This window comes from Hesperophylax consimilis, chromosome 17 (genome assembly GCF_061612785.1).
Source record: "Hesperophylax consimilis isolate HC1 chromosome 17, BYU_Hcon_1.0, whole genome shotgun sequence".
In the NCBI taxonomy this organism is placed as follows: Eukaryota; Metazoa; Arthropoda; class Insecta; order Trichoptera; family Limnephilidae; genus Hesperophylax; species Hesperophylax consimilis.
The window spans coordinates 17,254,435-17,278,449 of record NC_142852.1 but is presented as its reverse complement, the minus strand read 5'-3'; the positions used below and the strand labels follow the sequence as shown (position 1 = coordinate 17,278,449).

Here is a 24,015-nt window from a genome sequence, read left to right as displayed (position 1 = left end):
CCACGAGTGACCATATTGTGCCGACTGCGCGTATTTTTTAACATTTTACTGTGTTACAAAACTGAGTTATTGACTTTACTATATACTTTATTAATTTAAATATATTTTGTTATATACATGTATTAGTTATATATTACTAAAGTGCGTGTTATTTTCGTGTTTTATATACTATTTCAAAATTTATTAGGAAACGTTCACAAGTTTTTAGTTTTTTTAATTCATTTGATTTTTCGGATAAAAAATGGCCCATAGTTTGGAAGATGATGAAATTGAAAATATATTGAACGTTTTGGATTCTGATTATGAAATGTCCGAAGATGAATTTGAACCTTCGGAACTTTCAGATACAGAAACTCAAGCGAATGAGTCTGTAAGTGAAGAAGTGCTACACTCCTGGGTGTCTGGACCTCATATTCCAATAGTACACGAATTTGATGATTTTCAATCCGGCGTTTCTGTACAATTTAACGAAAATTCAACAGAAAGTGATTTTTTTGAACATTTTTTAAATCGCTCGATTATGAATGAAATTGTTCGAGAAACAAACGACTACCATACTTTTCTTCTCATTTCAAAGGAATTTGGTGCGAAGTCACGAATTCATAAGTGGAAGGACACAAGTATTGAAGAAATGTATCTATTTTTTGCAATAACCATGCTTATGACAAGAAACGAACACTTGACTATTGAAGAGTATTGGAGTACAAATATATTTCTAAGTTCCCCTATTTTTGGCCAGCTCATGAGTAGAGACCGATATCAATTGCTGTTGCAAAATTTACATTTCTGTGACTCAAATTCGCTTCCTATAGATCGTCTTTATAAAATAAGGTTAATTTTAAATCACACCCGAACACTATTTAAGGAGTCTGTGATACCTTATGAAGACCTATGTATAGATGAAAGTATCATTGTTTTCAAGGGTAGGCTCATTTTTAAGCAATATATTCCATCAAAACGAGATCGCTTTGGAATCAAAATGTTTGTTTTGTGTGATGTGAAAACTGGATACATTCTAGATTTCATAATTTACTGCGGAGAAGGCACGGAAATTACAGATGAACAAAACTTGGGAATAACCGGCGCTGTTGTTACTACACTCCTAACTGATTATTTTGGCAAAGGGCACAATTTATGGTGTGACAATTGGTACTCAAGTCCAAATTTATTCAATTTTTTGCATTTGAAAAAAACAAATGCCTGTGGGACGGTAAAAAAGAACCGGAAGGAAATGCCAAAATTTATTAAACTGAAAAAAGGCGAATTTGAGTCAAAAAGCCGCGGTCCCCTTTTAGCATTAAAATGGTGTGATAAAAGGGATGTACATATGCTAACTACCTTGCACGATAACTCATTTAAGGAAACCAGTAAAATAAATCATCAAACTAAACAACCCATTCGCAAGCCCGCCTGTGTCATTGATTACAATAAATCTATGGGAGCTGTTGACAAAAGCGACATGATGCTGAGCAGTTTATCTTGTATGAGGAAGACCATAAAATGGTATAAAAAAGTATTTTTTCACATACTTGACCTATATTTATTGAATTCATTTATTTTGTACACCCAAGTGACAGGTATAAAAAAATCTCTAGCAGATTTTCAATTGGCGGTTATTATGCAACTAGTTGAGAAATATAAACCAGAGATTTCTCAAATACCAGAGCCTAATACATCAGCCCACCTCAACCCGTTTCGGGTTTTGCCTAAATATGCCGCTAAGCATATGGCCGAATTGATTCCATCAACTGGCAAAATAAAAAAACCGCGTAGACGATGTCGTGTATGCCGATTGAAAAATAAAAAAATGCAGTTAACGAGATACGTATGTAAAGAATGTGGTGTGTCTTTATGTATCGAACCCTGTTTTAAAGTTTACCATCGTTCCAAAAAAATGTGACAGACAGAGATTCCTCTAAAGTGCTTAAAAAACAATATTTATTAAGTGATATAAAATTTATGTGTTATTTTTAAGTGTTGAGTTTAGAAAAGAGTTTGAGAAAAAGTTTTCAGAACTAAAAATGATAAGTGATCATGGTGTCCCACTTATGTCTATCACCTAAGTACACACACGGCGAGTGAATGGCCACATGTGACCACATTCAAAAGATACGGTACGTCTTTGTATGAAATTTTATGTTTTTGTTTTTATAAACATCAAGAGTGTTGACACACGAGGATTTGTTTTCATATTGTGGAGAATAATCTGTTCTGTCTATATAGTCCAATAAATAATGCCAGAATGCTATAATTTGACATTTAATTGCGTGCATAGGTATTTGAAAATGTGTACCGCGTACGGGTATAGATAAAACGGAGCAAATTAACGCGTTCAAAAGGTTAAACAAATTATTTACTTTAATACCATATTTTTAATCTACAAGATAATCAATGGCCATACGTCTAGTGAATTCCTAAGAAAAATTGATAAACTACAGAACAAACACACACATGAGACGAGGAAAAGAAATGAATTGAGACTCCCCTTCAGGAAAAAAACACAGAGTCAAAAGTCATTGATGTACGGAGTCATTGATGGCGTTGAAGATATTTGGAGAGCTCTCAGAAGAAATAAAATCAGAAGAAAACATAAAAACTTTTAAGATTAAATTACGAAAATATGTGATTGATTCATTTTAAATGTGTTACTACAATTATATGTATATAAGGATTGTATTAGGACATAGATAACTATGTACCTACTTAAAATACCGCAATAAACAATAAACAAAACTTTTGTATACAGTTGCTTTTCCGACTAAATATCCTATTTCGCTGACTTCTGTGCTTCTACTTTCTTATAATACGGGTCTCTTCAAGACCCTCATTAAAAAAAGACATGCCCAAGTGAAGTAAATACTTAAATAAAAACTGTCAATTATCTTGTCTGATTTTGAACATAGATAATAAAACAAAGAGAGACGTGGCTTTTTTCACTATTCTGTCAAAACTGCTCCCAACCATCTGGAGCCAGTGAGACTACGGCAACCCCAATTGGAGTATGTTGTGAGGCTAAAGGTAGTGGGGAAGAGAAGGGGATGGTGAAGAGAAAGGTGAGGGAGTACCTGGTTATCGGATCCGGTAAGCAAACACAGCTAAAACCACATTTCAATTCTGAATAATGGTCTTACACCGGGGCGATACTGAGAGTATCTTCCGCTCTGAAATGTGCTGCAAACATACACGCCCGATTTTGAACCTGCTACCTCCTGCTTGCTAGTCGAGACCCTAACCCTTCGACAACGGAGGCCGTCTATCAAAGCGGCTATGCAATGAAGATTACACATTAATGTGTGGGTAGAAACAAAGGCGGGGCGCCGTTATGCGTAGACGCGAGCAGCAGTAGTACATGTGAACGGTGTTAGCGAAACATCTCCTTTCTTTCTATTATCAATTTCGAGTCAAGAGTCAAGGCTCCGCCACTGAAGTCATCAGTTTCTGTAATCAAGATATTACCTTTGGAGTGAGTGTCCATCCTCTTTGAAGAGGAACCGTCTCCATCCATGGATTGCTCATCCATGTTCAGCATGTGCTGCTGAAAGCCTGAAGACACCAGACCTCCTGAAATACAAAACAATATTAAATCCTCAAATTTCAATATCACAGACATCCAAATTGATGGACCAGTCCATCAGGGAAAGAGCAACAAACAAAGTTGCACAGAGGGGGTGTGACTGTCACCCTTTCCGTGATTTGACAGTATACAGGCAACTCACATTGTAATATCACCATTTAGTCTTCAAAAATAGAATGTTGTTATAAGGAACAACAAGTGACAAGTTTAGTAAGGAACATACCTGGTAGCAGCGAGCCGCCGAGACCTCGTCCCATCTCCACGATGCCCGCCGTCTTCTGTCCGGCGAGGGCGTTGGCTTTAGCGCCTTGGGGCGCCAGCACGCCTTCGGGTTTCAAGGCGTCCGGCCGCACAGCTGCGCCTTTGTGAAACTCTTCTTCCTCGTCGGATTCCGTCAGGCCGTACTTCGAGAAGTGTTGAACCTGAGAAAAAAACACAGTGTTGAATTGGTGAATTTCATTTGAATTAATGTTAGACGTACGTTGTCTTATACAGATGACAGTACAGCATGTGATAAACAATGGGGCACAAAAAGTACAATGGCTTGGAAGTAATCTTCCAAACATGCCTTCCATTGATATGCTAGATGTAACTCGGCGACTAAGTGACCAGCTCAGACACGGGGACCCCATCCAAGCCAGAATTAAGTCAAACTGGGCTCAGGGCCTAGCTTGTGGGGTTAATATATGAAAATCATTGTCAGTACCTTAAACACCCAACTGCCTGTCTGAGGGCGATACTCAATGAACTTAGTGTTCGATTTGTCACAGGCCCGGCGCAGTACGGCTTCGTAATCCATGGTCGCCAACCTGAAAACAAATATCAATTAGAAATACAATTAAACACTTTAAATAATGATTGGATGAACAAAAAAAAACACAATAGTCTTCAACATGCTGGCGCTACTAGCGGAAACCGTCCCCAAAGGACCTATTATTAAATGCGATATATTTGCGAGTAAATCAAAATTTCGCAGCCGACCCTTTAAATTCAGATATTTGCTGTAATTCGTTAAACTACGACATATTTCCGCGTGAAACGAATTTTCTCAGCCCTTCAACTCGGATATTCGAAATAAGTCCCTATAATAATTAATCAAAACCAAAATTTCCTCAGAATCGTAAGATTTGTTATAAGCCATAATATATTTTATACGATTTTTCCAAAGAAACTACACTATCTAAATGACAAAAATTCTATTTCAAACATTCATTTAGACAGGTAGGAACCATAATATTAGAAAAATTTTAATAAAATAAGTCCTAATAAACATTACAACTTCACATTTGAAAAATAATCTTTACTTTGATAATGGTTCACCATTCAAACGGCCGTCAACTTGAAACGGAACAAAAAAAATTACAAACAGGCGAAATGCAAAACGGTTGAGTTAAAACAGGACTTTACTACACTCACATTATTTTTGACTCTCGACTTGAACGAGCTGCATCTCGTCACTTAGTTTACTGATGATACTACTTTCGCATACCTTTGTGGGTCGGTGATGGGCACCCTCAGCGCCTTGTCGATGGGCCACACCTTGTCCAGGGTGACCTGCGCCTTCCGGTTGAGGCCGCAGCCCACCTCGGGCTTGCTGTCCTCGTTGGGGTACACCACAATCTCCTTGTTCATGATGTGCACTGGAGGGGACAACAACAAACAATATTATCAATACACATAACCTACAAATATTTAAAGAAAAACACTAAAGGGAGTTATGGCATGAAACCTTGCCGACTAGTTTTGTGTCTATCATGAACTGCCGTTCATTATAATAATAATAATAACATGGCATTAATATAGCGCAGTGGTTCTTATAATTATTCCTACAGTGTGCCTTACCCAATACAGATCTAATATTATAACACTAACGGCCGTTCTTCCCAATCCTACTGATCAACTACTGAGCCGAAATTTTGGCTCAACACTGCTCAAACGCACAATTATGCTCTTTCCAACGTAAAAGTGACAACTGAGTGATCAACCAATTTAAGGAAGCCAAGCTACTGGATTAAGCTTGCCTCAGTAAATGACTACTTATAAAAAGTGTCAACAGAGTGAAACATATTTGCGAGGCCAAGGCACGGTGGCATTAAAGTCAAGCTAATACTTTATTTTTAACATATTTCATACGCTTAAATATTAAATATCGGTTTACGTATTACAGTACTTAAAAAAATATATGCATTAATAATAAATACAATAATTAATTCGTCAATGTTAATTTAGCATTGAAAGTTTTAACTTTGATGTCATTTTATTGTCTATGAAAGTGGGCATGGCCACTTAACATAATCAACAGTAAAGATGTTTGGAAACAGGCGAATCGAACGTTACTGAATAAATCACTTGGCTGATCGGACCCTGAGATTGATCGTTCGAAATGTTGGGAACAACGGCCGTTAATACACTGTTTATACAAAGTGATAACAAAACTTAGAATAACAATAACAGCAGGACAGGACAAAACAAGAATATTAAAAGTAAAACATAATATGAAACAGGAGGCAGTTTGTGCTCAGAAATGAGAATCTTCAGAGCAGACATTTTAAAAAGGTACAATAAGGAAGCAACCGAAACCAAACAATTACCGGAAGTTTTAGAAAATGGCTTATTATAAAATATTGAAAAGAAGTTAAGATTTATGAATGGTAAGATTTTTTAAATAATTTTGTTTTTAAAGCCCGTTTGAATTCAGCCAAATTCTGGAGATTAGTAAGAGCTGAGGGAAGTCTATTCCAGATGAGAGGGCCTGTTACACTAAAAGAGCGATCATAGTAAACGGCTCGATTTGACCTAGAAAGTTCGATTAGTCGATTACTAACATCTAGATCTGCTGACCTTAGAGTAAACTGTCTATTGCTTAAGTTTTGTCGGATATATAGGGTGGCGCCATTCCTTGCAATGCTTTGAAGGTCATTAAGCAGATCTTAAACTCTATTCTTTCAGGGCATCGAAGCCAGAGAAGGCAATCCCTTAGAAGTGGGGTTATACGACAATACTTAGATTCACCAAAAATCATTCTCGACGCAGCATTAAAAACTGACTGGATTCTATTGATTTGCTTCCGAGGTAGGCCGGCATATGCACTCTTGCGATAGTCCATACATTGTTACCCGATCAAGAACTCCTTTTCAAATAAGATTCCATCATCAGCACCACGTTTAGCGAGCGACCATAGATGTATGAATTTTGAAGACTGGGCATCTCGAATCTCGTTCTCACGACAGACAAATAGAGTTGGTGGAGACTATAGGCTATCATGTACCTACTACTTACCTGTGTCAAATGAAAGAAACCAATCAAAGATCGGGTTTGATAAGACAGGTATTTTCAATTTACGGCAGTTAGCGGCGCGCAGCCCATCGATATCTTTTCTCTAATCTGTGGAATTTTTTCCATGTATCCCCGCTCATTTCGCCTGTCAGACGTAAGCAATCTGGGACATGTAAAATGATCGATCAACCCACTCTATTGCCGAATGTCACCAAGCAGCATAGATAGACAAAGCTAATGAAAGTTATTTTTATTTATTAATTTTCGGGAAATCGAATCAGTTTACATTTATTTCAGTTTTTACATAAGTATTATATAGCCAAAATAAAACCAATTATGGATTTCCTCTTTGTGACTTACTGAGACAGAATATGAATTCAAAAATTTATACAAAACAAAAGATTATATAAAACGAAAAATATTCAAAACAAAACATTTATAGCCATGGAGAGAGGTTGTAGATATAAATTAAATCATAATAGAGATATAAACAATAGAGACATAACATTATTCACAAACCATCAGAGAAATATTCTTTTATGGACCTCTTGTATTTGGTAAGTTCGCAACTGAAAATATCCACCTTGGATAATACGCTATTGTAATTATTTCGTAGTCTGTTCAGGCAAGAATTCTGCTTAGAGTTCGTTTTGCATTGATCCACCCTGAACAGGACAGAAGAGCGTGTTGAACGCGCAGGTACTTTGAATTGAATCTTATTTTTTAAGTTATGCATTTAAGAAGTGTAAAATGTGCGTATTTCTGTGTAGATCGAAAAAAGTTGTATTTACTTTGTCCAATATAAGATCAGCAGAGATGTGCTTTATTTCAAATAAATCCATTTCAAATGGAAATGCAAAATGCAAAATGGGTATTTTCCATTTTGCATCTTAAATGCTTTTCTAAAAACCATTTTGCATTTTAAATGCTTTTCTCGATGCATTTTCCATATTAAATGCTTTTTTGCAACATACTTCCTACTATCTCCACTCATCTTTTTTTCATAAGCCCCAAATATCAGTCGGTCCTCAACCTCGCTATGAGAGATAATTTACATTTGTCAAGTTGCTCCCTGGTAGGAGCTCTGGTAATTGAGTGATACCATTACAAAAAATACTGAACATGGGGCCATGACGCTGTAATATTAAATGTTAGATAGCAGTTTCTATGTTTTTGCGTTGGCAACATTAGTCCCGCGCAATTTTTTTGTGGTTTCATAATCTGTAGTCGTGGTGTTTTTGGATTTACCATCATGTAATATGTTTGTTCTACATTGATGTCCATTATCAAATGACAAAATTGTTTAAAAATTCTATAATTATTTTAATTGTTTGACCTGAGAAACCATTTTGCATTTTCAATGCATTTTGAAAATAGGTATTTTGCATTTTGCATTTGAAATGCTTTTCTAAATTCCATATTGCATTTTGCATTTTCAAATGGAAAAGTTTTGACCCATTTCCATTTTGCATTTCAAATGGTTTTGGGTACCCATTTTGCACATCTCTGAAGATCAGTGATAAGTGTCGCTAGGGGGCTTACCGATTTCATCGAGATCCAGTCCTGCGACATCCATTTCACAGTCGAAGAAGGCGTTTCCATATCCTCGTCTGCCAATGGTGAACTGGGGAACGATGCACGTTCCGTCCGCTCTCATATGATCTGGAAACAATAATACATTCAACACGTTGCATGCTTTCAAGAATTTTACATAAGTTAGTTACTTAGCTCGCATGGCGCTGCATCTGTCTGTCACAAAACGACACGTCCTCATAAAATTAGTTTTATCTTCTTTTCTACTATGGTCAAACGCATATTATAAACCAATTTAGAAAGAGATAACACAAAGCTTTCCTATTATTGTAGAAAGCAATCACTTTGTGGTTTGACATATTTAATAAAATAAAATACTTTTTTGTTTTAAAACCACGATATTTATTAATTTAAGAACCGACCGGTTTCGCTTTACTTAAGCATCATCAGGGTACAAATTAATACTAAACAAGAAATACATAATGTGTGTATATATATAACAAAATATAGAGGGAGACCTACATAATTATCTAGCGGTTTTTCCATTACTTGTGCACTTATGTTAATGTATTTTATGACCGTCTTTGTGTTGCTTATATTTGTATCATGTTGTCTCCCTCTATATTTTGTTATATATATACACACATTATGTATTTCTTGTTTAGTATTAATTTGTACCCTGATGATGCTTAAGTAAAGCGAAACCGGTCGGTTCTTAAATTAATAAATATCGTGGTTTTAAAACAAAAAAGTATTTTATTTTATTACAAAGCTTTCCTTTTGCATTTAAAAGTTTACTATGGACGTTACCGTAAAAATTTGAAATATTCTATAAAACATAAAATCGCAACTGTTTACCCGATTGAGCTCTGTCAAGGTTTTTAATTATTATTTTTATATAAAACAAAAATTAGTGAAGTGACAAAAATCTTGTATTATAATACGTTCGTCTAACTAAATGTGTTTTTTTTGTATAAAATGGTAAATAAAGTTATTTTTCAAATCATCTGTTTGTAAAATTAAAATCTGAAAGAGTCGTCCATTTCCATAACAGTATTTCATTATGGGTGTGTTCCACAGACATAGGAATTAATAGACGAGAAGATAATGGCGAGGGGTAAAATCAACTGTTGAAGAACGAAGGGGGTTAAGCTGACTGTGATTCGTCAATAAATCAATCTGACAGTAAATAGGCATCTCGCATTATAATATCACCATTTACTTCTTAAAAGTAAAATCTGCTTTTGAATGAATAGACATTTTTACATGGGAGCGCAAATTACTCGCCACGTTATGAACTAATTTGCGAAGTCCAAATTCGGCAAAGTAAATTTCTTCTGTTTGCAGAGTCGTAGTTAGTTTCGACACTTTTACAAATGTTTCATAATTTACTTACCCCAGTAAACAACGATGAGCACACTTGAGAATCGCTACATTGTGATGTGATAGTATATGTTTCTAAAACTGATCCATATAATACGGTGTGAATAAGCTTAAAATAAAGTAAAATAATGCTTACTTATGGAATGTAATACGACAATTGGGTTTATTCTCTTTTTCACATCTATTTTTACAAGTTTTCATATCACAAGTCAACATTTTGCCGTGTTATTTTGTAAAATGAACCGATGATGCCTCGACCATAGTTCGCACAAGAATGATGACGTCACGTTTTCAAATTTCACTTGAGGCCATACGCGAGCACAGCCGGCTCCAATGGAACCGGTATGGGGAGTGGGGATAATACGCTTTTAATCACTTAGGGCAGGTCTACTAATATTCATATGTCTATGGTGTGTTCAATAACAGCGAATCTACATGAAACTAGCTGTACGCCGCCACACGTTACCATGGCTCAGTTTGTCCGTGCAGATAGAGAAACAATTGTGTTGCTTTTACGTCCAACATATGGCGCTGCTTTTCCAAAAAAAACCATGTTTGTCCAACAGATGGAGCTGTTTTTAAAAAAAAAACTGTTTTCACTTATCAAAGGGGACATATAACATAGGTATATAAAAACATGCGCGTATTTGCATGCAACATTGTGTCAAAATTTCAAAGCATTCGGTGAAGAATTTCAGAGATTTAAGATTTTGAACAAATGAACACATACATTTTTAACAAATTATTATAAGCAATAATTAGTCGCTTGTAATATCAAAACAAACTGAAAATATCTCCTGATTAAAATCAAATGCCGCCGACGGGAATTGAACCCGCACCTTCTGATGTCCGGTCAGGTGCTCTGGACCTCTGAGCTACGTCGGCTTATTTCCAACACGACAAATAATTCAATATGTACTAGTACTTCAATCAACAATTACTGCTTCTAATTATTGCATAAAATAATTTTTTATCCTTTGTGCTATGCATAAAACCTTGTCTTATAAACATTAGTTTATCATTAATTGACCGGTCGGTGGCCGAGTTGACATCGCGTTTGGGTTCCACCCAGGCGTAGTGTGTTCAATTCCTCGGCTGGCTAATCCTCCATCACAACACAAGCAACATTTTCAGCTTACTGTGGTTGTAGTAGGAGATTTTCAAATATTGTCAGGTTATTCGTAACAGAAAAGATGTTATAGTTTGTATTTGGGCAGTACTTACTTATCAAGTCGTCCATAGAAGGGATGGTGTAGTATCCAGGACGAACGAGTTTGATTCCCGTGGGGTGCGGGGAGAGGTTCTCCTTGTCTCGTTCCTCTGCCAAAAGTTAGGAAAATTCATTATATAGTGTTCGCAAATAGCTGATACTTTAACAGTTTCAATATTACACCTGGAAATTTAAGATTGACTCATCGATAGTTGGAACGACGGACCGCCTACCCATCGGTTATATAGCCGCTTCTTCTGGAAGGCAAGCTAACAGCGCCACTCGCGGAGAACGAGAGAACCCGTACTCAAGGGGAAACTATCAGAGACGGTCTACTGGAAAGATTGACAGGTGAACTTCAGACGACATTATGGATTGACATTTTGGAATGTCTTAGCTAGCTAGATGTTGCTGGACATTGTGCCCTAATCATTATTAAATTTTGTGAGTACAAATTCTTTGTCTCACATGGCGCTCTACAAAATGTATCAAGATCAGTTCTTAATGTCACACTTATATGAAATAATGCTTTACTGAGATATTATTCAATCTTAAATTATAGATTTATAATTAATATCTTAATTCTCGCTAATTAGTTCACTTGCTAATAAATATTAGATTATGATATCATCCTTTTTTTATTATACATTGGTATTTAACCTCTCAGACAAAGACATTTATTTACTGTGTGTTCCTTTGAGAACTGTCAAAACGTGATAATTTTTGTGTTATTTACGATTTTGCTAAAAGCTTCATAACTCACGTTTTGGGAAACGTAGCCTCATTCTAAAAAATGTTTTGGAAAGATTATGAAATCCACTATCGGATTGTGTTGTTATACGTAAATATTTGCGTTCTAAATATACATTTTATGAAAACGTCAAAAATATGTAAGAATCGCTTACCATTATTTCAAAGCCGTGAAAAATGTACTTTTTTCTGAGTATCATAAAGAAATAACACTTTATATATTGAAGAAATATAATTAAAAACTATTAGTCACCTCAAAATATTAACCATCCAAACTAAAATATTTTTAATAAATTATTTAGAAACGCAATAAATTATGAACGAACAAGATGACAGATTCAATTGGCTTAGATAATGCACTTCTACGTTCCATAGATATTCTTGAATACAGACACATAGCGTTATTCATTATCGATACTCTGTTTTTTAAATCATGGCAATCCGTATACTAGTGATGGAAATAAATCGATTTTTGTAAAATCTCGCGCGTTTACGTGAAAAGACGTTCTAATGTCTTGACCGCTATTATCATATTTACGTCTTTTGACGTTCTAATGTTCTGAGTGGTTAAGGTATAAATGAATTTGGTACAATATTATATTAACGAGTTTAATTGTTACAATAGCCCCGCATCGTGAGTAATGAACGTACTAAGCACTCTGTATGTATCTTGCGCAACTAATAAAACTAGTCGGTATTTTGACTTGCAACAAGAAACCGTGTTTTAATAATTAGTATGTATTGCAAACAGTAACTTGTTGTTTTTAGTTAGGTTAGAGTTATGTTAACTGTAGCGACGTTGGTCAGTGGTTCATGCCACCTCTTGTTCTTGCCTATGCTTGTCACTGTTTGTCGTTGTAGAGTTAATAGTGTTCTCACCCTGGCTCTCGTCTTCGACACAGTCCAGATCAGAGTAGAGACGGCCCCGCGGAAGGAGTTGCGCCACCGTGTTGTCCAATGGAGCCGTCGAGGATCCGGCCGCCTGGTCCGACGAGGAGGACTGCCATTTGTCCAGCGGTTTGGTCGTCAGCCTGCGGAGAACAAACTATATTAGTAGCGCCAAATAGGAGAAGAAGCGGGCGGAGGGATAAAATTACAGGCACAGCTACAAAATAGGAAATAACTAAACTAAAGAGAAGTCGCTACACTCCGGAACGATTGGATAGTAGCTAAAAGAAAGTTTAATTTGTGTCAGGGCGACACCGAGAGTATTTGACGGCCTCGACTAGCAATCTGGAAGTAGCAGATTAAGTAAATTATATGCATTTGATTACTTAGTGTTATTTCACAAATATTAATTTAAAATAATATATAGAATATTTGCAGCACGTTCCAGAGTGGTAGACACTCTCAGTATCACCCTGGTTAGGGCCATTCAGAAATTAACATTTGATTTAAATGGCTTTAGCCATGTTTGGTGACCAGATTTGAATAGCCAGTACTACCCAACCATCTTCTTTCCCTTCTTCTTCCTTCCACCAATCCCTTCACTCAATCACAAAATTTCAATAGAAGCAATTCAAAACAAATTCCTAAAATATCTTTGTTACAAGTCATTTGTAAGATTTAATAATTATGCATAGGCAGTTTCATACTTTAAAATTGATTCACTGAGTGTGGGGAGGCATCATAAGGAAGCACTACTCCTGTATTCCTGTAGTTAACAATAATATTCAATGCCCAGAGTTGCTAAACAAGATTCAATTCAATGTACCTGCGCGTTCAACACGCTCTTGTGTCCTGTTCAGGGTGGATCAATGCAAAAACTCTTAAGCAAAATTCTTGCCTGAACAGACTATGCAATAATTACAATTGCGTATTATCCAAGGTGGATATTTTCAGTTGCGAACTTACCAAATACAAGAGGTCCATAAAAGAATATTTCTCCGATGGTTTGTGAATAATTTTATGTCTCTATTGTTTATGTTTCTATTATGATTTGATTTATTTCTACAACCTCTCTCCATGGCTGTAAATGTATTGTTTTGTAAATTTTTCGTTTTATATAATCTTTTGCTTTATATAATTTTTTTAATTAATATTCCCATCTTACAAATTTAGTTAACTTATTCTTTATTATGCTGTCTCAGTTGAGGTAAAGTCACATGCTTATGTACAAACTGAAATAAATGTAAACTGTCGATTTCCCGAAAATTAATAAATAAAATACCCCAATTGGGGATGTCATAGTCCCACTGGCTTCGGACAGTTTGGAGCAGTTGGGACTTTGGTACGATCATGCCGAAGAAAAGATATAAGTGAAAAAATAAAGAGGTCCGACTCACCAACTACTTCCTCTGTGATCAGCATCATCTGTTGTGTTTGCACCTGAAAAAAAAAACAGTAAAACTGGATAATCTTTTGCAAATGTTGTGTCTCCACGATTTCTCACAAACTCTCTAATTAAATAAAACTTTGGCTTCAACTTAGAAGAATGCATAGATAGTATAAAATATCTAGGAATTATGATAGACAAATTTCTGAGATGGGACCTACATATAGACTCAATTTCCACAAAAGTCAGAAAACTTCCTCATCTTTTCCTGGGCATTAGAAATATTCTCTGCATAAAAGATCTTAAATGTTTATATTATGCTCTGTGTAACTCATTACTTGAATATGCATCTTTGGGATGGGGCGGATGTACCAAAACAATACTGGATCCCTTAGCAAAAGCACAGAAATCACTGCTAAGGGTCATCCTAAAAAAAACCATTTAGGTACCCCAGTGATGTATTATTCAAAGAGATACGAGTTCTTGATGTCAGGCAACTATACATAAAAAAAATTATATTACACACTCAAAAACAACGTCACCACTACCCTTCCATTGATCATTATCACGACACTAGACATTCAAGGAGGAATCCAGTTGTTCCACCTACTACTATGACATCCTTTGCCCAAAGACAATTCTATTACCTTGGTCCAAAATTATTCAACCTATTACCCGATTTATGGAAATCGAAAAGCATAAGCATTCTGCGTAAATTAGTTTATTATTGGCTTCTAGACTTAGGAAGAGTCGAAAGCGAACTTATGATGACCAACAGATAAACAAAAATGTTCTGTACTCACATTTATTCATTGTTATTGGCAGTTAAATAAAAAATTCATACCATGCATCTGATTTATACAATGCGATTGATAATTTTTGTGATTGATAATGTTTATACAATATGTTTTCATGTACCTTGTTTATATGTTTCTTGATTATGTATATTATATTATATGTACCTTGATTATGTAAATTAATACACAGCACAGTAACAGCGATCAAATTAAGAAACCCACCTAATATTTTTCTTATATTGTAACTATAAATTGAATTAATCCAATATGTTATCATGTACCCTGATACAGTGTTCCTTAATTGCATATTATTACATGTACCTTGATAAAATTTATCAGGTGTTTTCATAAAAAAACTAATATTCGGGTGTACAAATATGTCTGAAAAAGTTTTTATTTTGATTACTTTGATAAATATATATGTATATAGACTATATTACTAGCGTAACTATTAATGTAAAGTATGGAAATATAATTCATAACAGCAGCGTGTACAAATGTTAACTAAACCAGGCAATTTGGCTGTCCTAAAACGGGAAAATTTCCTAGTTGGACAGCCAAAGCTTCCTTAATTTGTATGTAATTATTTGTATCTAATAAATAAATAAAATAAAATAAAACTTGACTTTTAATGTGATAGATTTACAGTGGCTCTGATATCTCAATTAGCAGGTGGTTGGAATAATCTGGATCCCGACCTTGAGGTTATCACCCCAATTATTATTTTACTAGCCAACGTGTACCTGGCGTTACTGGGAGTCATCCTTAGGACATAGACATATACCACGGCAGACTTTTCTGTAGGCCTTTTAAAGATATACAATTCCGTAGTAAATTATTTTGATGTATCTCATAAGCTTTAGCCAGCATTGGCAAAAAAAGCGCGCGAAAATAAAAAAATTTACGACTTGTTTATAAAACATCGACTTTTGTCTACTTTCTAAAAATATAATATACATTTTTTATATATGTAAACCTTCCAGAAGAAATTCTCTAAATGATAGTGAAAACCCTATCAAAATTAGTTGCATAGTTTAGAAGAACTAAGCAAACAAACAGACAGACGTGGATAGCAACTTTATTTTATACTATTTAGATATTATTAAAGCCATCTATGGGTAGCCCCATACAATAATATCAGGAAATAATGATCGAGATGTATTTTTATTTTTTTTAAGGCTTTTAGGCCATAGGCCCATTGTACTATCTCCCATTTTACCTCATTCCTCTAACAACCCAGTCCCTTTAATAAAGTTCACCAGGGTTGTTTATTGGGTATGTGGCTATGTCTTCTGGTTCTACTGTATGTCTCCCCAGGTATCTGAGCCTAGTTCCCACCAGGGCAGGACATTGGCACCAAAGTTGAATTGGAGTCTCTTCATCCTCTTCACATTTCCTACATCTGTTGGTGTTTTCCACTCCCAATATCTGCATGTGTCTCCTGGCCTGCGATTCTGGAGTTAAACGATCAATCGTTTTCGTATGCGCTGTCTTCGAGTGAAAAACTACTAGTCGTCGCAACTAACTTTTTCGAATGTTTCTATTTTACGTATTCTTGAGCGTCGAACGGTCAAAGTTGGTAAAAGAGATGATTATATTGGCACCCCTGTGAATATTGTCTATGTTCCTGATGTTTTTGGGATTTCTATGGTGTGACTGTCAAACAGACAACAGTTATTCGTTATTCAAAACAGAAATGGCTGCGGGACATATTACAAATTGCCAAAAGCAACTCTTAATTGAGCTTGTAAGCTCCGATGAAGACTTAGCAAGTGGGAAATTTTCACCCACTTTTACATTTGCGGAATCCGCGCGGTAAAACAAAAATTGACAGCTAGACTAGATTTTGACAGCCAATTCCATAGAAACGCCAACAACCTACCACTCGCTGCCCTGTTTCTACTGGTTATACCCAGTAGTTGTTGTGTGGAATGACTTTTGACGTTTGGCGTCTATGTATGTACCTTCAACCAATTTCGGGAATAGCAACGACGACCAACGTACGTACTTTCGACGGCGATTACGAGCGCCCTCGATTCAGGAATAGAGCCCCTGAGATGGCAGTGTCCCGTTAGTAGTCCTACCAGTTCCCTCAGCGAGTTTCTGTCCATATTGAGTAGTTTCTCGGTTCGTCTAGGGTCTGGTCCTCTTATGAGTACTTTGGATTGTCTCATTCCAAGTGCCCTGTCCCATTCTTTGCAGTGCTGGGATCTGACTCACCTATCAATATGTAATTTAGTGTGGCAAACTGCTACTCCTACAAGTGGTGCTTTCGTCCCTTTCCTTGCTATTTCGTCAGCCCGCTCGTTGCCCTCAATACCTGTATTATACGTATACCCTAAGATGTATAGTATTTAGAGAAGAAATAAACAATTACCTGAACTGGATTGCAGCGGGCTACGCAAACTGCTCCCTCGCGGATCAGACAACCCCACGCGTCTTTGCGTGATGTGCAAAGTATCGACGCGAGATGTGCTTCCCTCGTCGCTTCTCCTGGACACCTCAAACGATTCACTATTCCGTCGGGAATCCCGATCGTTATCCGCGTTTCCGCTGACGTTGAAACTTGTGGAGCTGATTTCGGTGTTGTCGTTGCCGGGAGAGCAGACTGATTGCGCGGCATCGCGTGATTGCTGCTGCTTCGGGCGCAGGACGAGGCGTTTCACGCTCGGTTTCAGCGATAGAGTTTCTTTTATCGACGGGTCATCTTCTTCTAAGCCATCGAATAGAAATTTCTGGAAAAAAAAATTACTACATTACTTTGGGCATTGACCAAATATTACTAAAGATTAAATATTAATCACGTCAAGAAACGTGATTGATCGAATTGTTTTTTTATTTTTAATTTTAAATCTTACAAGAGCGCCCCTCTGCCTGTACACTGTCAAGACAGGGAAACTACGTCTCCTTTTTAGGGTGAATTGCCTAATTCAACAAAAAAACTATATATCGATCGGTTGGGCAGCGTTGTGAGACGGGTTAAGGTAGGGTCTGTAGGAAGGGATTTATTAATGCAGGTCTTGCAGAGGCAGAGGCCCAGATTATATATGAAGGGGGAAAAACAAATGCTGGTTCCACTTACGAGCTGATCTACACAAAAACAAATCAAAGAAATGACGCACTCTCATCAATCCAACGATCGTATCCGTTGAATCATTCAAGCAGGCCCCATTGGAATACATGTAAGACAGACTCAGTATTTCTACATTCGCTCTGTTATCAACGGATTATCATCATCAGACGAACTTCCCTCCTTTGCACAGAATCAAGTAGGGTAATCAGGTATTTCGATGCTCTAGCCCGGAGATGGCCCTAGTAATTTAGCTCACCTTTGAGACGGGTTTGAATGCAGTGAAGGGCATGACGCGAAGACGCGTCACCCCGTTGGACACCTTAAACTTGTCACTGTCCAGCACGGCCTTCTGCGCCAGCACATTTGTCGGCTTGAAGATCTCGTCCGCCTTATCTGAAACACAATTCGCAACATGAACCTTTAGAGAAGTGTATATTATCTTCCTGGAGCGCCCCCTTTTGTCTTTTATTTTCTCATCCTTTTTATGGGCGTCCACAGCACAGACCCACGCTTCATAAATCAATAAGTTTTGAACTCACCCGGTGATGGAACCAGATCTTTGAGAAGTGCAGAGTGTCCAAAGGGATTGGCCGCTGTAAGAGCTATCAACTGCTCGTGGACTGACATCCCAGATTGATTTGCAGATGTGCTGTAAAACAAAAATAGTCAAAATCATCAGCAAACACACATCATTAACAATCTGTTGCCTTCTCTATATCTTCCATACGTTCCAACCATCACCCTTCCCATCTCAACCTAACAGCATTCGTCAAATTGGGTAGTAAAAAAGTGAATAATAATAATAATTGGATAATTTGTAGAGCGCCGTTTTTGTGAAAAATCACCTCAAGGGCGCTGTACAATTTATTTCCTAGGATCTACATTTGTTATTTAGACCAACTGTGCCAACACGAGGTTCGTCATCCGTTCAGGTATGTGTCTGCCGCCAATATAGCGCTGACATGTGTCTGCTGCCAATAAAGAGCGCTGACACAACATCCTCACATAGATAACAAACCTTAGCAGCACCACTGTGACGTTCGACGAAGACAGAAGATGGAGACTCTGCTGCAAGAATCCTAGGTAGCGAAGGAACTGTACCAGCTGCTGCAGCGAGAGAGACTACCCTGTCCACCAACTGTGCCAGCACGAGGTTCGTCATCCGTTCAGGTATGTGTCCGCTGCTAATATAGCGCTGACATGTGTCTGCTGCCAATAAAGAGCGCTGACACAATATCCTCACATAGATAACAGACCTTGGCAGCACCGCTGTGCAAAATCACCTCATCCTAGTCTATTTTAGTCTCTCTAGCCACTTCCTAGCCATTCATGCCACTTAGTGTATCCTCTCGACCCTTTTAGACTCTTTCCTGGCTCCAATACCTAAATAAAATCCAGCAAAAAAAAATTACAATTCTTTCTATTGTCGTGATCCGACGATTTCACACCTCTGTCTCGGACCTTTAGGGCTCGCTTATCGCAGGCTATCATAAGCAAAATCTTGAACCAAAGTCAAAGTGAAGTGTATGTGTGTCATCTGTAACAAAATACATAAACAAAAACAGAAAATAAAAACAAAAACACGCGTACAATAAACCAGTATTAGTGCACACGCCCGACATGAGGTGCTATATCGAATGCAAGAAGCCCGTGTCCACCAACACTGATTTATAGTATTCACTAGGTTGACGATAGCTGCCTATCAACTGGGTAAGGAATTTCTCAAGACCGCTGACTAAGGGGTCGAGTTCAACAGAGGGCGACAGAGTTTTGGACTAGATTCTAAGACGCAGTACGTCACCTCAGTTGGACAGGATTCTAACTTCACTATATCTTGTTCTAAGATATGAGGTGTCAATGTTTGTGAAGACAATTTCTCGTAATCTATTTACAAAAGAAAGAGTTTTGCCTACAAAGGTCGTTTAGTTTATAAGGTTTGAAAGAGAAAGTACAAAAACAGTGTGCAATATAGTTGTGTCAGGTGGATGAGTTTGTGTATTTAGGAAGTATGTTCTAGAGAGATGGGAAGGCTGACAGAGATATTGAAACAAGGGGAAATGCAGGTAACTCTATTAATGGAGGACTGAACGCAGTTGGCGCTAGCCAAAAATTGTTCAAAGAAGCGAAGCTAATAGTCCACTGTGGAGTGCTGGTACCTACCCTGATGTATGGAAGTGAGGCATGGAACTGGCATCGAAAGGATGAAAGTAGATTGAATGCTGTTGAAATGAGATCCTTGAGGCGTATGTGTGGTAAAACCATGTATGATCGTGTGAGAAATGTGGTGATCCGCAAAGAGTGCAAGGCTGATGTAAGTGTAATGAGTAAGATCAAGAAAAGGACGCTTAGATGGTTTGGGCATGTAGAACGAATGAGCGAAGAAAGGAGTGTAAGGAGAATATATGATGCGAATGCGAATGGTAGCAGAAGTCGAGGACGCCTGAGGAAGACATGGCACGACCGAGTGAATCAGATACTCGAGTCGGGCCATTTCAAGAGTAATAATAGTAGAAGAGTATGTATGAATGTGAATGAGGCAAGGAGTGTGTGGTGAGACCGAGTTGTTTGGCGGTCCGTCCTCTCTGCCTACCGCTGCGGAGAAACGGCGTGATGGTTAGTTAGTTAGTTAGTTTATAAGATTTAAGAAATGTTTTACTTGTTCATGCCGAGAGAGGTGTTCCCGCCGATCTGGTTGTTGGACATGTTCAGGGACAAGTTTCCCCCGAGGCCGCCACCTCCGCCTAAACCGAAGGAGCTGAAATTGCTCGTACCTGGAATACATCAGAAAAAAATTCAGCTGACCTAAGTGATAAAGAAGCATTTTTCTAATGGTAAATTTGATGGCGTCACACCATTTCTTTCGTAGTAATGCGGGTTTTTAAACACCGGTAAATTGTCTATCAAGTGTGGTCAAGGATGTATTTTTGCACTTTGGTACGATACAATAAAATTAATGACAAGTTGCTAATATTTTACCTTCAATGTTAAAAGCGGGTAAAAGGTCATATACAGGGTGTATCGGCACTAACCCGACAAACTTTAACCAGCTATTCCTTAGCACATTTGGAGTAAAAAATGTTATGGGCACTTTGCTGTCGGTAGCATTTTTTTTTCAATTAAAAACAAAAAAAAATAAAATTTCCACACTACATCACTGTCATTGGCATTGCGTTTCGTGTTCAACAGCTGTTATAAGCAAGTATGTCAAAATGCGTCTTCGCTCTTTCGCACACACTAAATAATAATAGTTAAAAATGAGACGAATGGTGCCGTGCCATTTCGTTGTGATTGTAAAAGTGCGCCAATACAGGTACACACGTGCATTATTCAACGGAATTCGAATAAAATATTTGCCAGATGGGTTTTCAAACTTTGACAAAGGATAAAACAGTGGTGACATGTAGTGAAAATATGAATAATAAATTTTTTATTAAAAAAAAAACGTTACCGGACAGCAAAGTGCACATAAGATTTTTTACTCCAAATATGCTAAGGAATAGCTGGTTAAAGTTTGTCGGGTACCAGCTGATACACCCTGTATAGATTCGTAATACTAAAATTTCAAAGAATCTTTTATCTGCTTTTAAAAACACAATTTTATTTTGAAATACATACAAAAATGACGAATCAAGTGGGAATATATGAAGTGAAATTTTTATATCGAGGTTCTCGGCAAAATATGGACTCCATAGACCATGGATTATGTGGTCGACTTACCACCGCCTAGGTTGGTGCCGAGTCCCCCCAGCTGCAGCGTGTTACCAGTGCCCCCGAACAGGCCTCCGCCCAACATCTGCGTCCCCGGGGCCCCAAACAGGCCTCCGCCGGCCGGTTTCTGGCCAAACATGCCGCCCCCGCTCATGTTGAGACCGCCGCCTGTGAGAAATAATACAAGATGTAAATTCAAAATGCAGTACAAGACATTTTTAACCTCTTTAAAATACCGCGCCGACTGTTGGCTGAGAATTCGCAGCTGGAGAGATCAAAGGGTGGTCTCCCCAAACCGTCCTCTTCTGATCCGGCCCCTTACGCAGCCGGTGGGTAGATGGTGACAGATGCATCTTTTGCAAAATGTTTTTTAACCCTTTCACACCCGCATTATTGTTTCCACACATATAAAATATGTAATGCTTGATAATACTTCAGAAAATTATTTGAAAATTTTTGGCATTTAATTTTTTTTTTTTTATAAATTTTTCTATGTTAATTTGGATTAACATTGGGCGTCAGAGGGTATTTTTTAAATAGTAACGTAAAATAAACATAACACAAAAGTAATAAAAATAACCGTTTCATGTCAAAAATGCACATTGACAATGTAGTGATAATCTCTAAGGTACAAACAAATAACATTTTAACTAAAATTCATTCATAAATAAAGAAATAATCTAAGATTATAAATCTTTAAAAATTCGCCATACTAGTCTAAAACATGTCCGTCACTACCAGTGTTAATTTTAATGAACATTGAAATTCATTTACAATATTCTGGGAAATGACTGTGATCAGTGAATTAAACTGATATTATTATTATACAACACATCTTAATGCGTTAAAATATTTGTAATTCAAGTATAAAATATTGATATCTCACCTTAAATTAAGTAATCAATGACGGCAGAAATTCGATGAAACTCACAATCAGCAGATGTCAAAATATTTATCGTTGTTGGAATAAGGATTTCAATCGAGCGGAAAAAATAGACGCCACAGAAAAGATTACAAGCTATAAGAAAACGAAAACATGGCTTTTCTAAATCGCCACAGTTACGGTAAAAAAATTCACAAAGTTCGTGTTAATTTGAATTAACACTGGGGTTGAAATAGTTAAACATTCAGAGAGCAAGATTCACGAAATAAAGAGTAGAATCTACAGTGTTATGTTTTAGCGCAAGTGTTTATGATTTTGTCCTTTGTACAATTTTGAAAGTGTAAAGGAGAGCGCTGAGAATAGTCTTAAAAAAATGTCGCTCACATGTCAGCGCGCAAAAAACGTTTGATTGGTTAATAGCATTACTTGTTCTGTAAGGAAAGTTAATCATTAATTAGTACCAACATCTTCCATGATGTATCTACAAATTGCAACAATACCATACGCAAAACACAGTCAACTTACCAAGAGCGGTGTTAGTGGCAGGTGCCGTATTGAATCCGCTGAAGGTTGGAGCCCCCGTGGTGGCGGGTTTGACACCGAACGCCGTGTTGCCAAACAGGCCGCCCGTCGTATTTGTCTGCGGTGCGCCAAATCCCGTATTCGGGGCGCCGAAAGCTGTAACAATCCCAATTAAAGTCAACTGTGTGGACAAAAGATGTATACGACATGTATGTATATTGAACAAAGAAACTTTTAATACATTGCAAACTAAAATATACAGTAACCCTTCAGACCAGAGATGTGCTTTATTTCAAATAAATCCATTTCAAATGGAAATGCAAAATGAAAAATGGGTATTTTCCATTTTGCATTTTAAATGCTTTTCTGAATGCATTTTCCATATTAAATGCTTTTTTGCAACATTCTTCCTACTATCTCGACTCATCTTTTTTTCATAAGCCCCAAATATCAGTCGGTCCTCAACCTCGCTATGAGAGATAATTTACATTTGTCAAGTTGCTCCCTGGTAGGAGCCCTGGCAATTGAGTGATACCATTACAAAAAATACTGATTCAAATACCGGCCATTACGCTGTAATATTAAATGTTAGATAGCAGTTTCTATGTTTTTACGTTGGCAACATTAGTCCCGCGCAAATTTTTTGTGGTTTCATAATCTGTAGTCGTGGTGTTTTTGGATTTACCATCATGTAATATGTTTGTTCATTGATGTCCATTATTAAATGACAAAATTGTTTAAAAATTATATAATTATTTTGATTGTTTGACCTGAGAAACCATTTTGCATTTTCAATGCATTTTGAAAATAGGTATTTTGCATTTGAAATGCTTTTCTAAAAACCATTTGGCATTTTGCATTTTCAAATGGAAAAGTTTTGACCCATTTCCATTTTTCATTTCAAATGGTTTTGTGTACCCATTTTGCACATCTCTGCTTCAGACAAAACAAGACAATTAAAAAAATAGCAAATTAAAAATCCTGAATAAACAAAGGATCATCAATAATTAGTCAACTCTCACAAATCTAAA

At 37.0% G+C, this 24,015-nt stretch overlaps 1 protein-coding gene across 1 annotated transcript in view; it reads right to left on the bottom strand.

The window, feature by feature from the left end:
• Nup98-96 (nuclear pore complex protein Nup98-96) overlaps positions 1-24,015 on the bottom strand; it is a 106,057-nt gene that overhangs the window by 39,894 nt on the left and 42,148 nt on the right. Inside the window, exons 11-24 of the mRNA XM_089641565.1 lie at positions 22,988-23,140; positions 21,589-21,747; positions 20,528-20,642; positions 18,411-18,520; positions 18,128-18,264; positions 17,176-17,533; positions 14,012-14,054; positions 12,606-12,757; positions 10,991-11,086; positions 8,393-8,512; positions 5,064-5,214; positions 4,281-4,383; positions 3,798-3,996; positions 3,457-3,561 (exon numbers count right to left, since the gene is read on the bottom strand). Coding sequence (XP_089497691.1) covers positions 3,457-3,561; positions 3,798-3,996; positions 4,281-4,383; positions 5,064-5,214; positions 8,393-8,512; positions 10,991-11,086; positions 12,606-12,757; positions 14,012-14,054; positions 17,176-17,533; positions 18,128-18,264; positions 18,411-18,520; positions 20,528-20,642; positions 21,589-21,747; positions 22,988-23,140 — 2,001 coding nt within the window. The remainder of the gene's footprint in view (positions 1-3,456; positions 3,562-3,797; positions 3,997-4,280; positions 4,384-5,063; positions 5,215-8,392; positions 8,513-10,990; positions 11,087-12,605; positions 12,758-14,011; positions 14,055-17,175; positions 17,534-18,127; positions 18,265-18,410; positions 18,521-20,527; positions 20,643-21,588; positions 21,748-22,987; positions 23,141-24,015) is intronic.